The sequence below is a fragment of the Eriocheir sinensis genome, unplaced genomic scaffold (genome assembly GCF_024679095.1).
Source record: "Eriocheir sinensis breed Jianghai 21 unplaced genomic scaffold, ASM2467909v1 Scaffold819, whole genome shotgun sequence".
In the NCBI taxonomy this organism is placed as follows: domain Eukaryota; kingdom Metazoa; phylum Arthropoda; class Malacostraca; order Decapoda; family Varunidae; genus Eriocheir; species Eriocheir sinensis.
Genome location: NW_026112185.1, coordinates 37,501 through 57,101, shown reverse-complemented (window position 1 = coordinate 57,101; position 19,601 = coordinate 37,501). Strand labels below are relative to the sequence as shown.

Genomic DNA, 19,601 nt, shown 5'->3' with positions numbered 1-19,601 from the left:
AATGCTTTACTAACCGGAGGAAACATATGGGCGAAATTTCATTAGAATACGAATATTTTAAAGGGGGTTTACGCCCCCCCCCCAAAAATTATATGCATTCGCAGGATTGGGTATGCAGTTTTGTTAAAAAAAACTGCACTTCTACTTTATTATTATTTATCAATTTACTGAATTTTACTCTAAAGTATTTTTAATTTTAGAAATACCTCATTACCCCTCAGAAACGGCTTCATTACCCCCATGGGGGTAATTACCCCCAGTTTGAGAACCACTGATGTAGAGAGAGAGAGAGAGAGAGAGAGAGAGAGAGAGAGAGAGAGAGAGAGAGAGAGAGAGAGAGATGTATATATGTAGATAGATAGATAGATAGATAAATAAATAGATAAGAAGATAGATAGATAGAGATAGATAGATAGATAGACAGATATAGATAGAGATAGGTAGATAGATCTATAGATATTCAATACATTTACATCTCACAACTTCCCTGAATATATAAAAATCCTATAAACAATGAATGGCAGTGGACCCAACACGGATCCCCGCGGAGCGTCATTCATTAGGCTGTCCCGGTCCGATTGCCTTCCGCTGACTGACTGATGACATTATAAAATCATTAGCTCTCTGTAATCATAAGGTAACATGCTCTTTCGGCCACCTCTTCGATTCTTTACAGGAGCAGCGAGTAGCGGGCTTTTTTATTGTTTCCTGTTGTTGTGCCCCTGTGCTGTGTCCTTTGCTGTAAAAGAAAAATAATAAAATAAATCACTAACCAGCTGTCATACAACCCTAAATAAATACACGGGCAAGTAATTATTATACACGAAATACACTTCCCAAAAAGTGAATGACGGAGAAGCCAACCAAGACAAGACCTTCGACTCTCTCCTCCACCATCCCCACCACCCCCACCACCACCCATCAACCCCCACCACCAGCACCACCACCCATCAACCCCCCACCATCACCCCACTGCCCACCACCATTCCGACCCCCCCCCCCTCCCCCCGCACCACCACCCCTCTCAGAAGCATCACCTCACCGCAGAACAATCCAGGGCGTGGCATTCGCTGACGAAACGAAAATATCACAACCTTTAATGGCAATGGTGCTGCTGCGTGTGTGTGTGTGTGTGTGTGTGTGTGTGTGTGTTCCCTAACCTAACCTAACCCCTGATGCCCCCTAACGAAATCCAGGAACTGGCGTGTTCGTGGATGGTTTATAAGAATCTAGCAAGGGTTTACTAGGCACGTCGATCTGAAGCTTGAGAATCAATTGTTACCTTTTCATTAGAACAGTCTTGCACTTGTTTGATCTTCCCGTGAGTTTGATAATATAGATACACACTTCTTAACTTATTATTAGAACAGTCTTATTCTTGTTTACTCTTCCCTGGGGTTTAAAAATAGAGAACCACTTGTTAACTAATCTTTATGACTTTCTTACTCTTGTTTACTCTTCCCGTGGCTTTGAAACTAGAGAACCACTTGTTAAAACTAATGTGGTGTGTGTGTGTGTGTGTGTGTGTGTGTGTGTGTGTGTGTAAATATTTCACGACGCGCACTTTGAAAACAGGATCAGCTTTTAACGAATAATCTGCCTAGCAAGAGCTTACGCATTTTTACTTAATCCACTCCCTCCATTATCACATCACCTGTTGTTGCTGTTTTTTGTGTCCTGCTTTTTCTCGTCTCTACAAGTAAGAGGGTGTTGCCTCGGTACAGAATTCGTGCAAGTTTCTCAACGTTATTTACTTTTTTATTTTACTTTTTAAATCTAAGAAAATAAAAGTATCGGTGATGAGTCCGTAGATTTATAATGGACACAAGGCCTTGAGGATGTCAGCTGGTGTGCATTTTCGTGGTGAGCGAGACAAAAGATGAGAAGTTAATTTGAAGTGATTTATATATTTACACGTAGTAGCGGTATTGGAAAAAAATAATCTTCAGCTCATATTAATTATGGAAAACGAAGGGAGTTAACATATAATACGGAGTTTTCGATTACTGTTTTATTTTATTTTATTTTATTTATGTTTTTGCTTTAGTTGTTGTTAGGTATTATTTTTCTTCTTACTCTCCTCGTTGATTTTGTTGTCATTATTATTATTTTCCTCATACTTCTTCTTCTTCTTTGTCTTTTCTTCTTCTTCTTCTTCTTCCAGGACGCTAGCGTTCTTCAGGATGAGCTAGACAGACTATATGATTGGGCGGGGAAGTGGCAGATGGAATCCAATGTCGGGAAGTGCAGTATTCTGAGTGTAGGTAGGAATAACCCTCACACAATTATATACTCCTTAAATGACACTCCGCTGAGTAGGTCTGGGTGTGAGAGGGATTTAGGAGTCTTAGTGAGCACTGACCTCCGTCCTGGAGCTCAGTGCATTCAAGCTAAGAATCGTGCAAATAGGGTACTGGGTTTCATCTCGAGGAGCGTAAGCAATAGGAGCGCTGAAGTCATCCTCAAACTCTACATAGCATTAATTAGACGTCATTTCGATTATGCGGTTCAGTTCTGGTCATCTTACTGTAGAGTGGATATCAAGTAGTTAGAATCTGTACAGAGGATGATGACAAAAATTATTCAAGGGGTGAGAAACTTGCCTTATGAAAATAAACTGAAGCATTTAAATTTATACGCTCTAGGAAGGCGAAGGTTACGAGGTGACTTGATCGAGGTTTATAAATGGGTGAAGGACTTTAATAAAGGGGATGTAAATAGGGTTTTGGTTGTAAAAGAGCAAGGTAGAACACGTAGCAACGGTTTTAAGCTAGTTAAATTCAGATTCAACAAAGACATAGGCAAGAATTGGTTTGCCAGTAAAGTGGTGGATGAGTGGAGCAGGCTTGGGAGTCATGTTGTGGGTGCCAATACCATAGATGCATTGAAGAAGAGTTTGGATAAATTCATGGATAGTGAGGTTAGGTGCGGCTAGACTTACAGGAACTGCCTTGTATCGGCCAACCGGCCTCTTGCAGACTCCTTACGTTCTTATGTTCTTTTGTTGTTGTTGTTGTTGTTTCTGTTCTTGTTCTTCTTCTTTTTCTTCGTCTTTTTCATAATTTCTTCTTATAATTAATGATCGCTTTGTCCTTCCATTTAGTTATCGATATGTTTCTCTGTCTCTATCTTGCACTTCCTTTAGACAATTAGTCTCCCTTCCTTCCTCTTACCTCCTCACTCCCTCTTTATGCCTCCTTTTATTTTTTTCCCATTCCGTTCTTTCTATCAATGGTCTAATGTCGGCTGCAATTAGTTTAACGTCGGTGGCAGTAAAAACATTCGAGTCTATTATAGATGAAAATATCCCTGACCACCTAGACTCCTAGAGAAACAGCCTGATCAATGGTCCCCACCTTGGGTTCATTGATCAAGGCTAGATCTTGTCTGACTTTATTGTTTTTTCTTTTTACAAAAAGTGTCAAATACGTAAGGACGACAGTTATGATATTGCATATCTTAATTTTAGTAAAGCATTCGACAAAGAACCTCACCAATAACTTTGACAACAATTAAAGCCCACGGGTTTGAAGGTAGATGGATCATGGTGTGGTTCAGTGACAGGAAGCAGAGTTCTGGGCTCAGGTAGTACATGGGGATAATGGGATTGGGTTCGAGGTACTAAGTCTGATGCAAATATCAAGATACTTTGGGTGGAGCAGGTGCGGGAATTCCCTACCCGGCAGCATTGTCGCTTCAACCACAACAAGGCATACCATTTTATATGTGGGTTGTTTAGTATTTGACATAGTCTTTAAATTTTTGTATATGGTAAAACAAGTCTATATTATGTTGTGAATGTATCAAATTTTAGAATAGTAACGATGATTTATGCATGGAAATGAATTCAACCGTGTGCTACCCAGCGACGTTGTCATGTCTATGGTCAAGGTCGCCGGGTGACCCCCTGTGGACCTCGGGTTGCCCCGGGCCATTATTCCCTGGTAGAGAGGAAGCGGGTGAGAGAGGGGGAGGGAAGGTAGCGGTAGCCAAGGTCCAGCCCGTGAGACAGATGCAAGGATTTCTTGACAACATTTTATCAGTGTCTTTTTACCGATACCCTCGCTACACTTGACCCGATAAAAACAGTTCTATTTTGTGAGCTTTGTTCTCCGTTCATTTTGCAATTGGCAAGGAAGCTATAATATGGCCCCTCGGGCCAAATTTGTGGCTTTACCGTGTAGCAGCGACGGGCCAAATTTGTGCCATGATATAAACCCCCAAAAATAGATGATGCATAAACCGATCACAAAACGCTTTGATATATATTATGAAATGATTTGTGTGAGTGATGATTTTTTTTCTCATTTTTCTCGCTTAGAAGGACCATTAGAAACATGATCCCTGCGGCTACCGGGTTAATAGTCCCTCATATCCTTGTGTATCCGTGTTATTTCCTTCACCTCGTTCTCCACTGCTCTCCCTCTCTCTCTGTCCCGTTCCCGGTCTCCCTCAATCCTCTCTCTCACCTCCCAACCCTCCCTCCCTCCCAGCCACTCACTCCCTTAATCCCATAATCGTCACTCCCTTAATCCCCATAATCCTTAGATCGCGATATTATTGACAATTAGTCCCGTTCTAATGCGTTTACAAACCCAACTCATTAATCGATTCCTACTTTACTCTCTCTCTCTCTCTCTCTCTCTCTCTCTCTCTCTCTCTCTCTCTCTCTCTCTCTCTCTCTCTCTAGATTAATAAATATGTATAGTGTTTTGATGTGTTTCTGTTAATATTTTTGAAACTATGAGGTTTGTGGAGAAACGAGAGAGAGGAGGAGGATGTGGAGGTGGAGAAGGAGAAGGAGGAGGAGGTGAAGGTGGAGGTGGAAGTGGAGGTGGAGAAGGAGAAGGAGGAGGAGGTGAAGGTGGAGGAGGAGGTAACTTTATTCTCTCACAGTCCTCATATAAGGCAACCACGAGGTCTGTTTTTTTTTCTTTTTAAAGGAGGAGGAGCAGGAACAAAGAAACACAAAGTGAGAACAAACAACAGCAGGCCTGCTGGTCATTACGAGGCTGTTTGTGATAAGCTACACTAACTATCTAATCAAAGGTGGAAGATGAAGGACAGCAAAGGCGAAGGCCGTGGTGAGCAAATCAGGGAAGTAAAGTAACGGAACAGGCCGAGGCAGCAACACTATAATATAGTCGCCAAGTCAGTCAGTTCGGGGCCTCGCGAGTCGCGCCAATCCGGGCAGAATCTTGGCGGTTCAGTCTCCTTCCTTCGCCCTGTCAACTTCCCACTTTCGTCACATCACTTTCCTTCCTTTCCTCGTTCCTTCCTTCCTTCCTTCCTTCCTTCCCTCGTTGTTGCTTTCCTTCCTTCCTTCCCTCGTTGTTGCTTTCCTTCCTTCCTTCCCTCGTTGTTGCTTTCCTTCCTTCCTTCCCTCGTTTTTTCCTTCGTCCTGTCATTTTCTCCATCCTCCCTTCCTCCTGTCATCTTCCCCCCTTTATTCCTCCCTTCCTCTGTCACCTTCCTTTGGCCTTCGTCCTGCCATCCTTGATCCAACAAAAACGGTCTCCGGCGCTTCACTGTATTTTCGATTGATTTGAATTAATCCCGTCTGGAATTTTAAGAGGCTCATCTTGCTATCCACCCTCCTCGCCTCGCGGGGCTGGGGAGCGTCAGGGGGCCCAAGGCCTTCCTGGCGAGCGTCGCAGGGCTCAGGGCTCCGGCAGGGCGCCTCAGCTCCCCCGGAGCGTCCACGGAGGTGTCGGAGATCCCGAGGGTCCGGGGGTTGGGGGGGCGTGAAGTGGCAGCAAGACATGCAGTTACTGACCTCTTATTAGCCAGACGACGCGTTAATGACACGTTCCAATGGATGGTTCGACGCATGGGGAGGTACAATTCCCCTAAGCAAGGCAAGTGTCATGCCAACTACGATAAAAAACGAAAAATCCAAAAAAAATACAAAAACAAAAAATCCAAAAAAAATTGTCTTGTTTTGCTTTGTTTAAAGCGTCTTGTATGTTGGTATGGCGGGTCTTCTCTGGGGAGAAGGAGACTAACGCGTTCCAACATACAAAACCAGGAAAAGACGACATGGAAACACCGAGAGAAGGAAGGGAAAGAAGGGAACACCAGAAGAAGGAAAATGAAGAGAAGTAACACTAGAAGAAGGCATATGAAGTAACACAAGAAGAAGGAAGTTGAAAAGAGTAACACAAGAAGAGGGAATTTGAAAAGAGTAACACAAGAAGAGGGAATTTGAAAAGAGTTACACAGAAGAAGGTATTGAAAGAGTAACACAGAAGAAGGTATTGAAAAGAGTTACACAGAAGAAGGTATTGAAAAGAGTAACACAGAAGAAGGTATTGAAAAGAGTTACACAGAAGAAGGTATTGAAAAGAGTTACACAGAAGAAGGTATTGAAAAGAGTTACACAGAAGAAGGTATTGAAAGAGTAACACAGAAGAAGGTATTGAAAAGAGTAACACAGAAGAAGGTATTGAAAGAGTAACACAGAAGAAGGTATTGAAAAGAGTAACACAGAAGAAGGTATTGAAAAGAGTAACACAGAAGAAGGTATTGAAAGAGTAACACAGAAGAAGGTATTGAAAAGAGTTACACAGAAGAAGGTATTGAAAAGAGTAACACAGAAGAAGGTATTGAAAAGAGTAACACAGAAGAAGGTATTGAAAAGAGTTACACAGAAGAAGGTATTGAAAAGAGTTACACAGAAGAAGGTATTGAAAAGAGTAACACAGAAGAAGGTATTGAAAAGAGTAACACAGAAGAAGGTATTGAAAAGAGTAACACAGAAGAAGGTATTGAAAGAGTAACACAGAAGAAGGTATTGAAAGAGTAACACAGAAGAAGGTATTGAAAAGAGTTACACAGAAGAAGGTATTGAAAGAGTAACACAGAAGAAGGTATTGAAAAGAGTTACACAGAAGAAGGTATTGAAAGAGTAACACAGAAGAAGGTATTGAAAGAGTAACACAGAAGAAGGTATTGAAAAGAGTAACACAGAAGAAGGTATTGAAAAGAGTTACACAGAAGAAGGTATTGAAAAGAGTAACACAGAAGAAGGTATTGAAAAGAGTTACACAGAAGAAGGTATTGAAAAGAGTTACACAGAAGAAGGTATTGAAAAGAGTTACACAGAAGAAGGTATTGAAAAGAGTAACACAGAAGAAGGTATTGAAAAGAGTTACACAGAAGAAGGTATTGAAAAGAGTTACACAGAAGAAGGTATTGAAAAGAGTTACACAGAAGAAGGTATTGAAAAGAGTTACACAGAAGAAGGTATTGAAAAGAGTTACAGAAGAAGGTATTGAAAAGAGTTAGACAGAAGAAGGAATTTGAAAAGAGTAACACAAGAAGAAGGAATTTTAAGAGAAATAACACAAGAAGAAGAAATGTGAAGTAACAGAAGGAAAATGCAGAGAAGTAACACTAGAAAATGAAAATGGAAATGAAAAGAATCAGCCACCTTTCGGCCCAAACCAACATCACAAAATTATGGGCGAGTCTCTTCTGGGAGGAAAGCGGCTCGTTCAGACCCAGGAACACCAGAAAGGATGAAAGAAACATCAAGAAAGGAAAACAGAAAAGTCATCCACCTTTCGGCCCCTGGGGCGCAGGTGGGTGACGGGTGAATCTCCTGGGGAGAAGGAGGCTAACCCACACAGTCAAGATAGAGGATAGAGAAAGGAAATTAAATCATCGAGAAAAAAATGAAATTACAATATCAAGAAAATAACTAAAAGTCATCGAGCTTTCGGCCCTGGGGGGCAAGGCAGAGTGACAGGTGAGTCTTCTGGGAGGAGGAGGCTCATCCACAGCCAGCAACACCAACAGAAAGAAAAGAAAAGAAAACATCAAAGAAAAAAAAAAAACATCAAGAGAAAAGGAAAAGAAAAGAAAAAACAAAGTAAACAAAGCAAAACAAGACAAAACAAAAACAAAACAAAATAAAACAAATTAAAACAACATAATAAATAAATAAATAAACAACCCAATAACAAACAATATAATTTAGCTACTGGGACTGCTCAAACGATCGAGATCAGCTTGGAAGTGTTCTTTATCCGTTGTCGTAGTGACTCTGCTGGCTATGTTTGTGTCGTCGGCAAATTTCGATATTTTACACGATAGCCCCTCGTCAATGTCATTTACGTACACTAAAAACAGAACAGGTCCCAACATCGACCCCTGTGGAACACCGCTTTTGACATCTCGCCAGTCAGATAACATAAGAACATAAGAACGTTGGAATCTGCAAGAGGCCGGTAGGCCTATACAAGGCAGTTCCTTTGACCCTAAACTCCCGTGTATCTAACCCCACCTAGTATCGCTGTCCATGAATTTATCTAATCTATTTTTGAATGTGACAATTGTATTGGCACTCACCACATGACTGCTAAGCCTATTCCACTCATCCACAACCCTGTTGGTAAACCAATTTTTGCCTATGTCCCTGTTAAATCCGAATTTATCCAGTTTAAACCCATTACTTCGTGTCCTACCCTGTTCTCTTACCAACAAAACCTTATGAATATCTCCCTTATTAAAGCCCTTCATCCATATATAAACCTCGATCATGTCTCCACGCACCCTTCGCCTTTCTAGAGAATGCAAGTTTAACTGTTTGAGTCTTCCCTCGTATGGCAAGTTTCTCAACCCCTGAATCATCTTAGTCATCCTCCTCTGCACTGATTCTAACATTTTGATATTCATTCTATAGTAAGGTGACCAAAACTGAACCGCATAGTCAAGATGAGGTCTAACTAATGCTAAATATAGTTTGAGGAAGACTTCGGCGCTTCTGTTGCTTGTTTTGAAGCCTTACTGGGTGTCGGAGATTGCATGATTGTCTTCTAGAAACTTAACAAGTTTGTCTCTAATGATCTTTTCGAGTATTTCTCCTGCCACTGATGTCAAACTTATGGGCCTGTAGTTTAATGCAACACTTTTGTCTCCTTTTTTGAAAATCTGTGTTACGTTCGCCATCTTCCAGTCTTCCGGGACCTTATTCAGTTGAGCTGACCGGTTGAACATATTAGTGAGTGATTGAATTATTTGTTGTTTAAGCTCTTTTAATGACCGCGGGGACAAACTGTCAGGCCCGCGGACATGTTCGTGTCGAGTGTGTCCAAATACATTTTCACGTCTCCGCGGGCCAGGGCCCTCAGCAATGGTTTCGATGTCCTCGACTGTGAATACGGATGCTAAGTTAGTGTTGAGGATTGTGGCCATTTGTTTACTGTTCCGAGTTACTGATCCAGTCTCGTCTGTCAGGGGACCAGTATTGGATATATGTTTTTCGATCTGATGTATGTGAATAATTTTTTGAGTTGGTCTTGATGTTGCGCGCTATTTGTTCATCATAGTTGCGTTTATTACCTTCTAATAAGGGTGCGACAAGCTTTTAGGCTGGTGTGGTACTGTGTGCGGGCTTCGGCAGTGTCATTCTCTTTCATTAGATTATAAAAAAAAATTAAGTTTACCGCCCTTTTTAATTCTCTGGACATTCACGGTGGATCTACGGCACCATTTACTCGCCTGGGTTTCGTTGGCACTGTAGCCTTCTCTACTCCCAAAAGCTTATCTTTGAAGTCGTTCCACACGTTGTTGATTGTATTGTCGGTGAGGTTAAGTTGGTCCCAGGTCGCAGGAGGAAGCAGCTCACGGGCTAGGTTGAAATTTGATTTTTTGTAGTCTGGTATCACTGACAGATTGTCTACGAGTTTGTGACATATGTTGACATTAAAACGGATTTAGTGGTGATCGCAACCATGAATTTTCTCACCATTTTCACAGTCGCGAATGAGGTCGGGTCCGCTTACTAATACCAAATCCGGCAGATTGTTTTCTCTTGTCGGTTGAGTTACAACTTGAGTGAGGAACGAATCCTTAACCATTTCTATAAGTCTGTTATTACTTATCAAGGAGGAGGAGAAAGAGGAGGAGGAAGAAGAAGAAGAAGAAGAAGAAGAAGAAGAAGAAGAAGAAGAAGAAGAAGAAGAAGAAGAGGAACAAGAAGAAGCAGAAAATTCATAAAAAGAGCTCTACCGCCGCCTCCTCCTTATGCTTGTTTCCATGTTTCCATGTTTCCTGCTTGATTAGGGAGTGTTCATGAACTTGTGCAATGAATAAGCTCAACACCAGGGAGAGGAGGAAGAGGAGGAGAAATTGAAAGAAGAAACAAGAGAGAGAGAGAGAGAGAGAGAGAGAGAGAGAGAGAGAGAGAGAGAGAGAGAGAGAGAGAGAGAGAGAGAGAGAGAGAGAGGAATGACCTCTGTACCTGGAAGACTGTCTGTAATTGGAAGACTCATCATTAAAAACTCTGCTTTCTAATGAGGATAATCGAGCTAATGAAGATACACGTACGGTACATATGTTCGATTACTGTTGCTTCTTTTCTTTAGCGTTCTGTCCTCCTTTCATTGTTTATATTGCCTGCAGACGATTCATTCCTCATGTTTACAAGCTACGAAGACGGAAAATAAGGAAACGGAAGGGAAATAAAAATAAAAGGATGAATAGCGAGATGAAAAAGCCAAAACAAGAAGATGAGGAAGAACTTAACAGAAAAAAACGAAAAAAAACAATGAAAAAAGGAAAATATGCTTTGGAAGATAAGGAGGAGGAGAAGGAGGAAAACGAGGAGACAAAGAAGAAAATTGAGGAAGAACAAGAAAATAAGAAAAAAAGCATCGTTGTGGAGAGTATTGCTGTGTTGAAGTCGAGCTTAAACACCGCGGCACAGCACACAGCCTTGCCCTCTCCACAGCCGCAGCACAGACACGCCACCCCTTTGCCCAGGCCGCTGACACTCCCGACGCAGCAGCGGCTAAATACCAAGCGACACCCTCCTTGCATTGAAATGGCCAGCGCTCTCCCCCGCCTCCTCCTCCTCCTTCTACTTGCCCTCCTTCTCTTCCTCCACCACCTCCTCTTCCTCCTTGCCCTGCTTGCCACCCTCCTCCTCCTCCTCTTCCTCCTCCTCTTCAACCCTGCCCTTTGAACTCACTCTACCTCCTCTTCATTGCTCTCTTTGCACGCTCCCTTCTCGCGCTACCATTTTCCATCTCGTTTCTTTCTTTCTTCTCCCATTTCTCCATCACCTACTATTCCTCCTCCATATCCTCCTCCTCCTCCTCCTTCTCTTTCTCCTCCTCCAGCCCTCTAGTGATCTCTGACCCTCTCTCTCTTCCCCTCGCTTCCGCACACTCCACCACAGATTATAACTATTAGTCTCTTCATCTTGACAAGGCATTATCTCCTTTTTCACCTGCATTTCCTTCGCTTCCTCTTCTTCTCAATGTGTGTGTGTGTGTGTGTGTGTGTGTGTGTGTGGTGTGCGTGCAGGCGGGCGAGGGCAGGCCGGGGGGCACATGGCATTGTTGGGCATTCAGTTGCGTTCTCGGCGTGTCGTGGCGAGACCCTCCTCCCGTTACTCATCCCTGCCTGTTGTTGGTCTGTTTCACTTTTCCTTGGGGGACATTATGAGTTCATTGTTTCTCATCGTGTGTCTAACGGGACTTCTTTTCTCCTTTTTTATAACATTTCTATATAAGTTGCTGTTTTTGTCTTGGATAGTTAGGTTACGTGGGGTTAGGTTTACAGGAGTCGCCTTGTTTAAGCCTACTGGCCTCTTGCAGACTCTTAATTTATGTACTTATAATTTTTTGGCGCATGACGTAACTTACTCATGCATAATATATCCTATCGTTAGTGTCTAGTATCCTGTGGTCAACTCAACTCCGTCATGATACTCCTGCCGGCCTTTATTTTCTCCATAATGGGTTTTTTTTCTATTCGTCCTCCACTGTTGTGTACCATCATATAAGACCGCCAGAACACTAATTAAAGAACATTTCTTTGGGCGTATCTTTCTCTGTCACATGGAAGTATTCCTTTGTTATTCACTTAATCATGTTTACACTTACATGTGAATTTGTTACTTTTTTTTGCCCTTGAGTTGTTTCCTCTAGTGTAAAAAAAAATGCAATAAACTCGTTTTTCATCGGAAATTCGATTCTTCTGTCTTAGCACATGGTTATTAAAGTTTCAAAATTGGACGTCTTTACATCTTACTGTACATCGCAATCGTGCTGAAGCTATATTTTTGCATATTAGTGATGAGTTTTTCTTGGGTAAATAGTTTTCATTCCGTGTATGACATAAAATTCCGCATGTTGTCTCCAGTGCTGTACTATTACTGGCGCTGCCTCTCATAAGCCTGGCGGCCAGAGTTTGTGAGATACCCTTCAGAAGGCGGAACAAAGGGCGGTTGTCAGGTAAGCAAACACGCATCAGCCGGGCCATGCTCCGGAGTTTAGGCAGGACAGAGGTAAATATACTAAGAATATCGTGGCATTGACAGTGCAGCTTACAGCTCCATTAACTCCAGTTTATGTAAAAATCCCAAATTAGAACTGAAAGCTACATTAGAGTGTAAAGTTATGCCATAAATAATGCCAATGAGTGTAATTGTCGACGTGGGTGCGTGTTATTCCGGTAATTTTATATGCTACGACGTTGATGAATGCATCCCAGTGTGTTACGGAATGGCCAGTATGTGTTCTCTGCCGCATTCAGGTCAGGCCGGACATGCTTGAGCACCAGGCATTCCACCGACGTGCCTGAGGCGTGTGTTGACAAGGAGCGGCGGCGGCCACGGGTCAGGGCGGCGGGATACAGGGCGGCCGTCGCCGTGTGGCCGTCTCAATGATGTAATTTTAGGGCAGGGTGGCTATGGAGGTGCCTTGGCGTTTCTCTTGCCAGTCCGTCTGGAAAACAATTTCAGCTTAGGCATTTATGTAGAATTTGATTGTTCCAAAAACAGTTTCTGTGAAGAGAGCTAGAACGTTTTAGTTTTATGCCAAAACATTGTTATTCTTAAGCATTGTTATACACCACTCAATTAAAAGTAGTATATTTGTGTGTGTGTGTGTGTGTGTGTGTGTGTGTGTGTGTGTGTGTGTGTGTGTGTGTGTGTAATAATAATAATAATAATAAACGGCTTATTAAATGATAGCAGCTGTAAAGCTGAAAATATACACGTTACAAATACACTTTTGACATATAAAAGAAAAAAAAAAAAAGGGAAAATGTACAATATGAAAGGGATATGGGGGTCTGGGGCGGTGGGGGGAAGGTGAGGTGGTGGAATGCAGTGCGCTGGTGCGGTAGGAGGAGGAGGAGGAGGAGGTGTGTGTGTGTGTGTGTGTGTGTGTGTGTGTGTGTGTGTGTGTGTGTGTGTGTGTGTGTTTAACTTACTCACGGTCTGATCACGTGATGGACTCTTGAAGACCAATCGATACCCTCAGAGAGCTGATCTCATTTAACTGACCTTGAGTATACGTGGGACCTCGCCTATCAGTCCTTTCATCTCCCTTCCTCCGAGGGACAGCAGCCAATCCTTATCAGCAGAAGCAGCTTTCGACCTGAGAAAGGCTCGAACCTCGATATACTGTGTTGGCAGACTGAGAATTTAACCACAACACCAAGGGAGCGTTTTTTTTTTTTTTTTTTTTTTTTGTGTGTGTGTGTGTGTGTGTGTGTGTGCGCGTGTGCGGGCTTGTGCGTGCGTGCGTGTGGGTGCTATCATCATATCACAAGAGGTACGCGAGAGACCACTTAGCAGGTAACGCCTCTCGTCATGATTGCTTCGTTACCGTTATCAGCAGCAATTATGAGCTAATTACTCGTCGTCCAGCCCCGGCGTAGAGATACCATCGCCTGTGCCCATGACCGACTGCGCCCCCGACAGGCCTACTGGAAACAATTTGTCCAGGTATTTGGTGGTCACAGCGGGGCGCCTCAGCGGTGAGATGTTATGGGCCTCGCCGCCCCTCCTTGGCACCCCAACACATGTATGGGTCAGGTTTCGCTCCGCCCCTGCCGCAGGAGTCCAGAAAATCAGTGCTCATTTTTTCGTACTGCGACCGCGTTTTATTTCAAGTGTCATCTTCCTGACCAATTTGAAAGCCTCCCGACAATGCCAGGAGCTGTGTGCTTCCCGCCATTTGGTGTTTAGTTGTCTGTACGTAGAAGTGACGATCTGATGCGTATAGTCTGTCGCTACGCAGTGCTGGGGCGTCGTGTGCGTTCAGTGGAGTCTTGCAGTGGGATATGTTTACCAATTTGTACGCACCAGACCAATTAGCTCTCATAAGAAAAGACACTACACTGGAAAGTTGAAAATTTTAATTAAGTATAATAATGAAATAATATTAAAAGGAAATATGTAAACTTCATTAGGACTATATCAATGTTCCTATGCATTGGTTAAAATCACAACAGTAACATCGGTTTCCGATATGACCTACGTGGAAGGAGGCGGACGATAATAAAGCGTATAGGTGGACAGCTGCCTCCACACCAAGGCTCCGTGGTTTGCGAGGCCCTTTTTTTCTGCCCAGGCGAAGCGATGATGGCTTGAAATAATGAACCGACGAGGTACTTCTGAGGATGGCTGTTCAGACAGCCCAGCAGACCAGCCAATTAATGTCCAAACGATGTGCAAGACGCTGACGAGTAACTGAATAAATGTTTTATTCATCAGTTGTTGAACTTCATTTAGTAGAAAAAAATATTGAAAAAGGAGAAGTTCGATTAATGGAAGTTGTAGCTTCAGGCAGCGGAGGGCGTCCGTACCCCTGGCTTCCTAGACGTGTGCCTACCTGGAAATGTACGGAAAACATTTTATCTGAGCATGCCTTTCCTGAAGCCCTAGCGTGGCATAACAAGGACTAGATTTCTTGGATAACAGTGGTTTCATTTTTTTTTTTTTTTTACGCGATCGCTACAGCTTCTCGACCATCACTCTCACTTCACCACCTTCCACCGATCCATCCATCCCTCCACCAACAACCTCCACCCTACGTTTATTTACATCTTCCACTATCAGTCTCTCCCTTCCTCCATCCCTTCACCAACGTCTACCCGTCCACAGCATCCACTTCCTCCCACTAATAACTTCCACCCATCGTCCACCCAAAGCTCCACCCTCCCTCCGACACCAACTCTCGCCCTGCCCCGCCGACCCCTCCCAGCCCCCCCCCGAACCGCCCCTGCCCCTACGCCAGGCCATCCAGGACGGAGAACAAACAAACGAGGCGCCCTGTGACTAGGATTGCCCAAAATAGGAGAAAAAAAAATTCATTACAAATTCATGGAGGATCACGAGGAATGGGTTTTGTGGTAGTACATGATGATAGGATGCTCTCTCTCTCTCTCTCTCTCTCTCTCTCTCTCTCTCTCTCTCTCTCTCTCTCTCTCGACAGTAAGTTACTAAGTTAAAGATACACTGATACTTTTATTCATTTAGTCTTAAGATGCACTGACGAGCTGACAATCTCCTATCCCTGCGATGCGCGGCTCACGTCACACCCGGGAGGCTGAAGACAACACCCAGCAAGAGTATTTACACTTCTCGTACATATCATTATGCTCTGAAGTTGATTTTCACCGCCGCGAGTGCACGTATTCCGGGATTAATTCACACATCTCGGTACAGAGGAGGCATAAATGGCTACATAGAAGTACGGTATATTTGGGGACATATCCGTCGCATTGGTCCTTGAGCCTGTAGTGGCTACGAACCCATCACCGCGGGACACGAGCCAGCGTGACATCCGAGGTATCTCAGTTTGGCTTCCCCAGGTTTCCCCAGGTGCCCATTGATCAACCATCCCGAAAGGTGGAATGAACAGCTGGGTGAGTTGCACGCCGGCCGGCCACGGCAGGATTCGAAACTTGATAATTCCTGTATCCTTTTTCCTGCATCTTAATCTTACCTGGAACTGTAAGTTATTTTGTTACTTTTTTGCAATCGTTGGGCTTTAAAGTCAAGATTCTGGCTATGCCGCGGGTTTCAATTCACCTTACTTCGTAAATTCGACAGCAAATCACTTAAAAATAGAGCCATTTTAATGGGAAAACACTTTACAACACTGCCAAAAGTGTGTCATTACTGGTGTCAAAAATATCAAGTGGCATAAACTACTGTTAAAGAAACGCGGAATGTAGATATCAGTTTCAAGGTTGGACAGGAAGTGTTTACAATCACTGGCGGTGAGCTGCCCTGCACGGCGACGAGTGACATCACGTGTACGAATTGGCTCACTGAAAATATCAAGGCTAGTTAGGAGGGACGCTGTTCAGTGAGCTAACAAGTGTGTCACACGAGGCACGTTCTGTGAGTATTCGGCTGGAATTACTTAAAACTACGTGAGAAAAGAACTAGAAGGATTGTAAAGAGTGAGGGCTGACGCAGCGCATCCAAGGCGTCGCCCTACCACTGTGCTATACTTGATGGCGGCCATTTATTTATGGAAATAGTAATTTAGGTAATACAGTGTTTTCAGAAGCATTGTGATGACATTAATATTAGGGAACAAAAGTATTGTAGGAACTCGGCCCCAGAAAGCAATACAAAACACGAGTATACCGCCGCTAGCAGACAGCTGAGGTGGCGCGTTTACACTTGACCGACTCCTCTGTTATGCTAATCGTGGCGGAGATTCCCTCCTCCCTCGGCGATACACGCAGGGATGGCGCAACACCCCCGGCAATCAAAGAGCTTCACGGCCGCTAAGTATAGGCCAAACTTCCCTGGTCATTAAGTCCAACCCTCCACTCGCCGGCAGCCTCGGGGCGGTCATCTGTCCGGCATCCTAATACCCATGATTGGGCACCGCAGCCCCTCCATGCGGCCCCGGTGAGCCTGGGCCACCCCGGGCCCTGGAGAGGAAAGACTGGCACACGTAGCTTTGTAGACCTTTAAAGCTGAGATATTTTTTTTAAAGAAAACAATAGTGTTTACTATTTTTCTCGAGAAGCAGCACAAATAGTATGCAGTGTAGTCCATCCCTTACTTTTGAACAGGCTAAAGAATGAAACCGACTTAGTTATGCAACGTGCGTGTATGATGTATCCCTCAGTCTTCGCCATAATGGTGAGTTGCTACGTGCTCGACGTCGATATTCCGAAACAGGCAATGTGGAGGTTGGGATGATGGTAGCAATGCGCCAGACGATGACGAGTAATGTCAGTGTCTGCATACTCGTTTTTGTCATGGGTGTATCGGGACATAAGGCTGGTCTGGGGAAGTACATGGTAGCCCACACATGGTTTGAAAAGGTTCGGACAATGACATAGTGCGTAGAGTCGTGTGGCGTAAGTTCGTGTGTGGTGGCGCTTCACATCATGATGCATTGCAGATCGTCCCTACACTAACGTATACTTAATCTGCCTCCCCCTCACCCCATCTTTCCTTTCCCCCAGGACGGTGTCGTCAGCGGGGGTCCTGGGCGCCCACCTGCTGTGCTCGCGGGTGCCCGGCCTCACGCCCCGCCAGAGCCGCATCTGTACGCGGGCGCCTGACGCCATGGTGGCCATCAGTGAAGGTGCGAGGGCGGGCCTGCGAGAGTGCCAGCGGCAGTTCCAGCATCATCGGTGGAACTGTTCCCTGGCGTCTACCAACAGCAGCGCGTTCGGCCACATCGTTCTTGTGGGTCAGTTAATAATGGCTGGCGAGGTTTCATCCATGCTTTTCTAAACTACACATTTCAGACATTGATTGATATTATGCAGCTTGTATGGCACTTACTAACACAAAGATGGAAGCGAGCACCGTGACAGTAACACCCTCGTTCTCACTCGTCAGGATGTTACTTGTACTTCTGTCGCTCAGGATCATGTGTAATAATCATAATATAAGAGTAAGGCGATATAGTCATTCATGTTTCTGGGCTTCTAAAACTCCAGATAAACCTCTTAAAGTAGCCCGAGCTGCACGTACTGCATTGCATCCCTGACCATTAAGCTGTCGTGGAGGGGAAGGTATATGTAACCTTTCTCCGCACTTGAGCATGGGATTAACCCTTGCGACATATCAACAAGCCATCCCCGCTCCCAGAGGCTCTCAGCGACCGTGTCCCCATTATTCTCCCGCCGCCGGGCAAGGGTGAGCACACAGCGCCCCACAAGGGTTGCTTCGTCCCCTCAACACGTGCGCACCGTTCCTTTTCACGTCTCTTTCACTGCTCCCTGCCTGAGCCCCTGTTCCCCCTACTTCTCTCCTTCTTTGCCCTCAGCTCTATTTGTTTACGTAATAGCATGTAATCCTCGTTTTGTACCGATTGTCATTTTTGTTCTCTAAAACCCAATTCAAAGGTCCATTAGCCTGGTGAGATCCCCCCAGGACATGGTCAGCTTGCCATATTTCTTCACCGAACAACACTCTTCTCGTAAACCTTCCTACAAGATGAGCAGGATTCTTATGAGTGTTTACCAATTACGTGTCCGTGTTCATGTAACTTTCAACTTGCTCAAAACTCCTCTCGAAGATGATCTGCAGACCGATTTACTGCGTGACATGATCACTATTCAGGGACTGGCCTGCACCCCCTTGTTGTGAAAGCGTTGTGGACAGTCAATGAAGAAAGTCTTTTGTGCCTCCAGTCTTAACAATCAGTTACGGTACATTCTCCTGGATGATCCTTTTCTAACGGAGGGAATCTGGCACAAAAGCCACCAATGAGGCTCGCTGCCCGCGGACATTATCTTACAAAAACCAAGGGGAGTGAGTTGAGCAGGGCAGGATGGGGCCCCGGACTGAACCAGATCATTTGTCGCATCACGAAGCCTGTATGGCCGGGAACAAGAAAACACCCGCCCTGCCATCCGCCCGGTGGCGTAGTTTGTGCTGGGGGCGCAGCTCCTCTTTCAGTGGCAGATGCACATTAACTGAACACATTAATTATGAACGCTAAAGTTGATGTATGTTTTCACATTATCAGACAACTTTTACAGCATTCGTAAGATGCAAAATATATAAATGCTGGGTCTTTCTGAGTTCACTCTCGACTTCCACCAGCGCTGGCCACACCCATCTCTGAGGGGAGGGGAGGGAGCCAGTGTGTGGTCAGCGTGGCCATCATTGCACCGAAAGTAAAATTTATTAGTAATAAATGTCATGCCTTGAACCCCCTTAATGGCCGGCCTCAGCCCCACCAGCCACGCGTCCCCTACAATTTTGTATATAAATCACTCGTAGCGCTGGTGCCAGAACCGGTTGGGTTTCTTTATCTGTGTGCCCGTTTTCTGGCGTTGTAACGACCCATCAGCAAGTATCCGCATGAAATCTGTGACGAGAATACCTCACATGACTTCTGTGATTCTGCGACGCCATATGTACATGCCTGACATAAAGTGCAGACAGCAAACTGTGGGTCATTTTCGGCATATAATCTCGTGGAGGCAAGACGTTAAACATAACGCCACAGAACTCTTCAGTGCTGCTGCTCCCGCCATCAGCCCTCGGGACATCACCATCGAGGGGTCGCCCGGTGATTATGACGAAAAAGGCAAACACACGCAGACAGGCCGCCCTTGAATGTGGCATTGCTGGGTTATTGCCGCACCGGTGGCCTGGGGCAGCAGTCCTTCACCCGCTTCTTCCGAACGCCGCATTACACGCAAAGAATGTCTTGGAATCAAATAATTGTCTTGATGTTAATTAGTTTTTTCAGGAATTCATAAATAAGTAACAGCGAACATGATCTGATTTGTCGTAACTCAGTTGTGTTGGTCTACGGAAAAGAATATACAATGACTTCTTGGTGTGGTTACCTGGATGGCTGAAG

General features: G+C 44.4%; 1 protein-coding gene and 1 pseudogene across 1 annotated transcript; both read left to right on the top strand.

Annotated features, from left to right (window-relative positions):
• The first annotated feature begins 240 nt into the window (after positions 1-240).
• Positions 241-7,302, top strand: LOC126994549 (paternally-expressed gene 3 protein-like). The gene is made up of 8 exons (XM_050853878.1): positions 241-246; positions 6,239-6,389; positions 6,469-6,522; positions 6,576-6,764; positions 6,817-6,843; positions 6,949-7,110; positions 7,165-7,218; positions 7,271-7,302. The coding sequence occupies exons 1-8, from the start codon at positions 241-243 to the stop codon at positions 7,285-7,287; spliced, it is 660 nt and encodes a 219-aa protein (XP_050709835.1). The 3' UTR covers positions 7,288-7,302.
• Positions 7,303-9,075: 1,773 nt separating this feature from the next.
• LOC126994548 (protein Wnt-7b-like) overlaps positions 9,076-19,601 on the top strand; it is a 12,576-nt pseudogene continuing 2,050 nt past the window's right edge.

Coding starts and splice junctions, on each gene's coding strand:
- LOC126994549 (XM_050853878.1), top strand. Junction 6,390..6,468: donor AAAGAGTTACACAGAAGAAG/GTATTGAAAGAG, acceptor ACACAGAAGAAG/GTATTGAAAAGAGTAACACA. Junction 6,523..6,575: donor AAAGAGTAACACAGAAGAAG/GTATTGAAAGAG, acceptor ACACAGAAGAAG/GTATTGAAAAGAGTAACACA.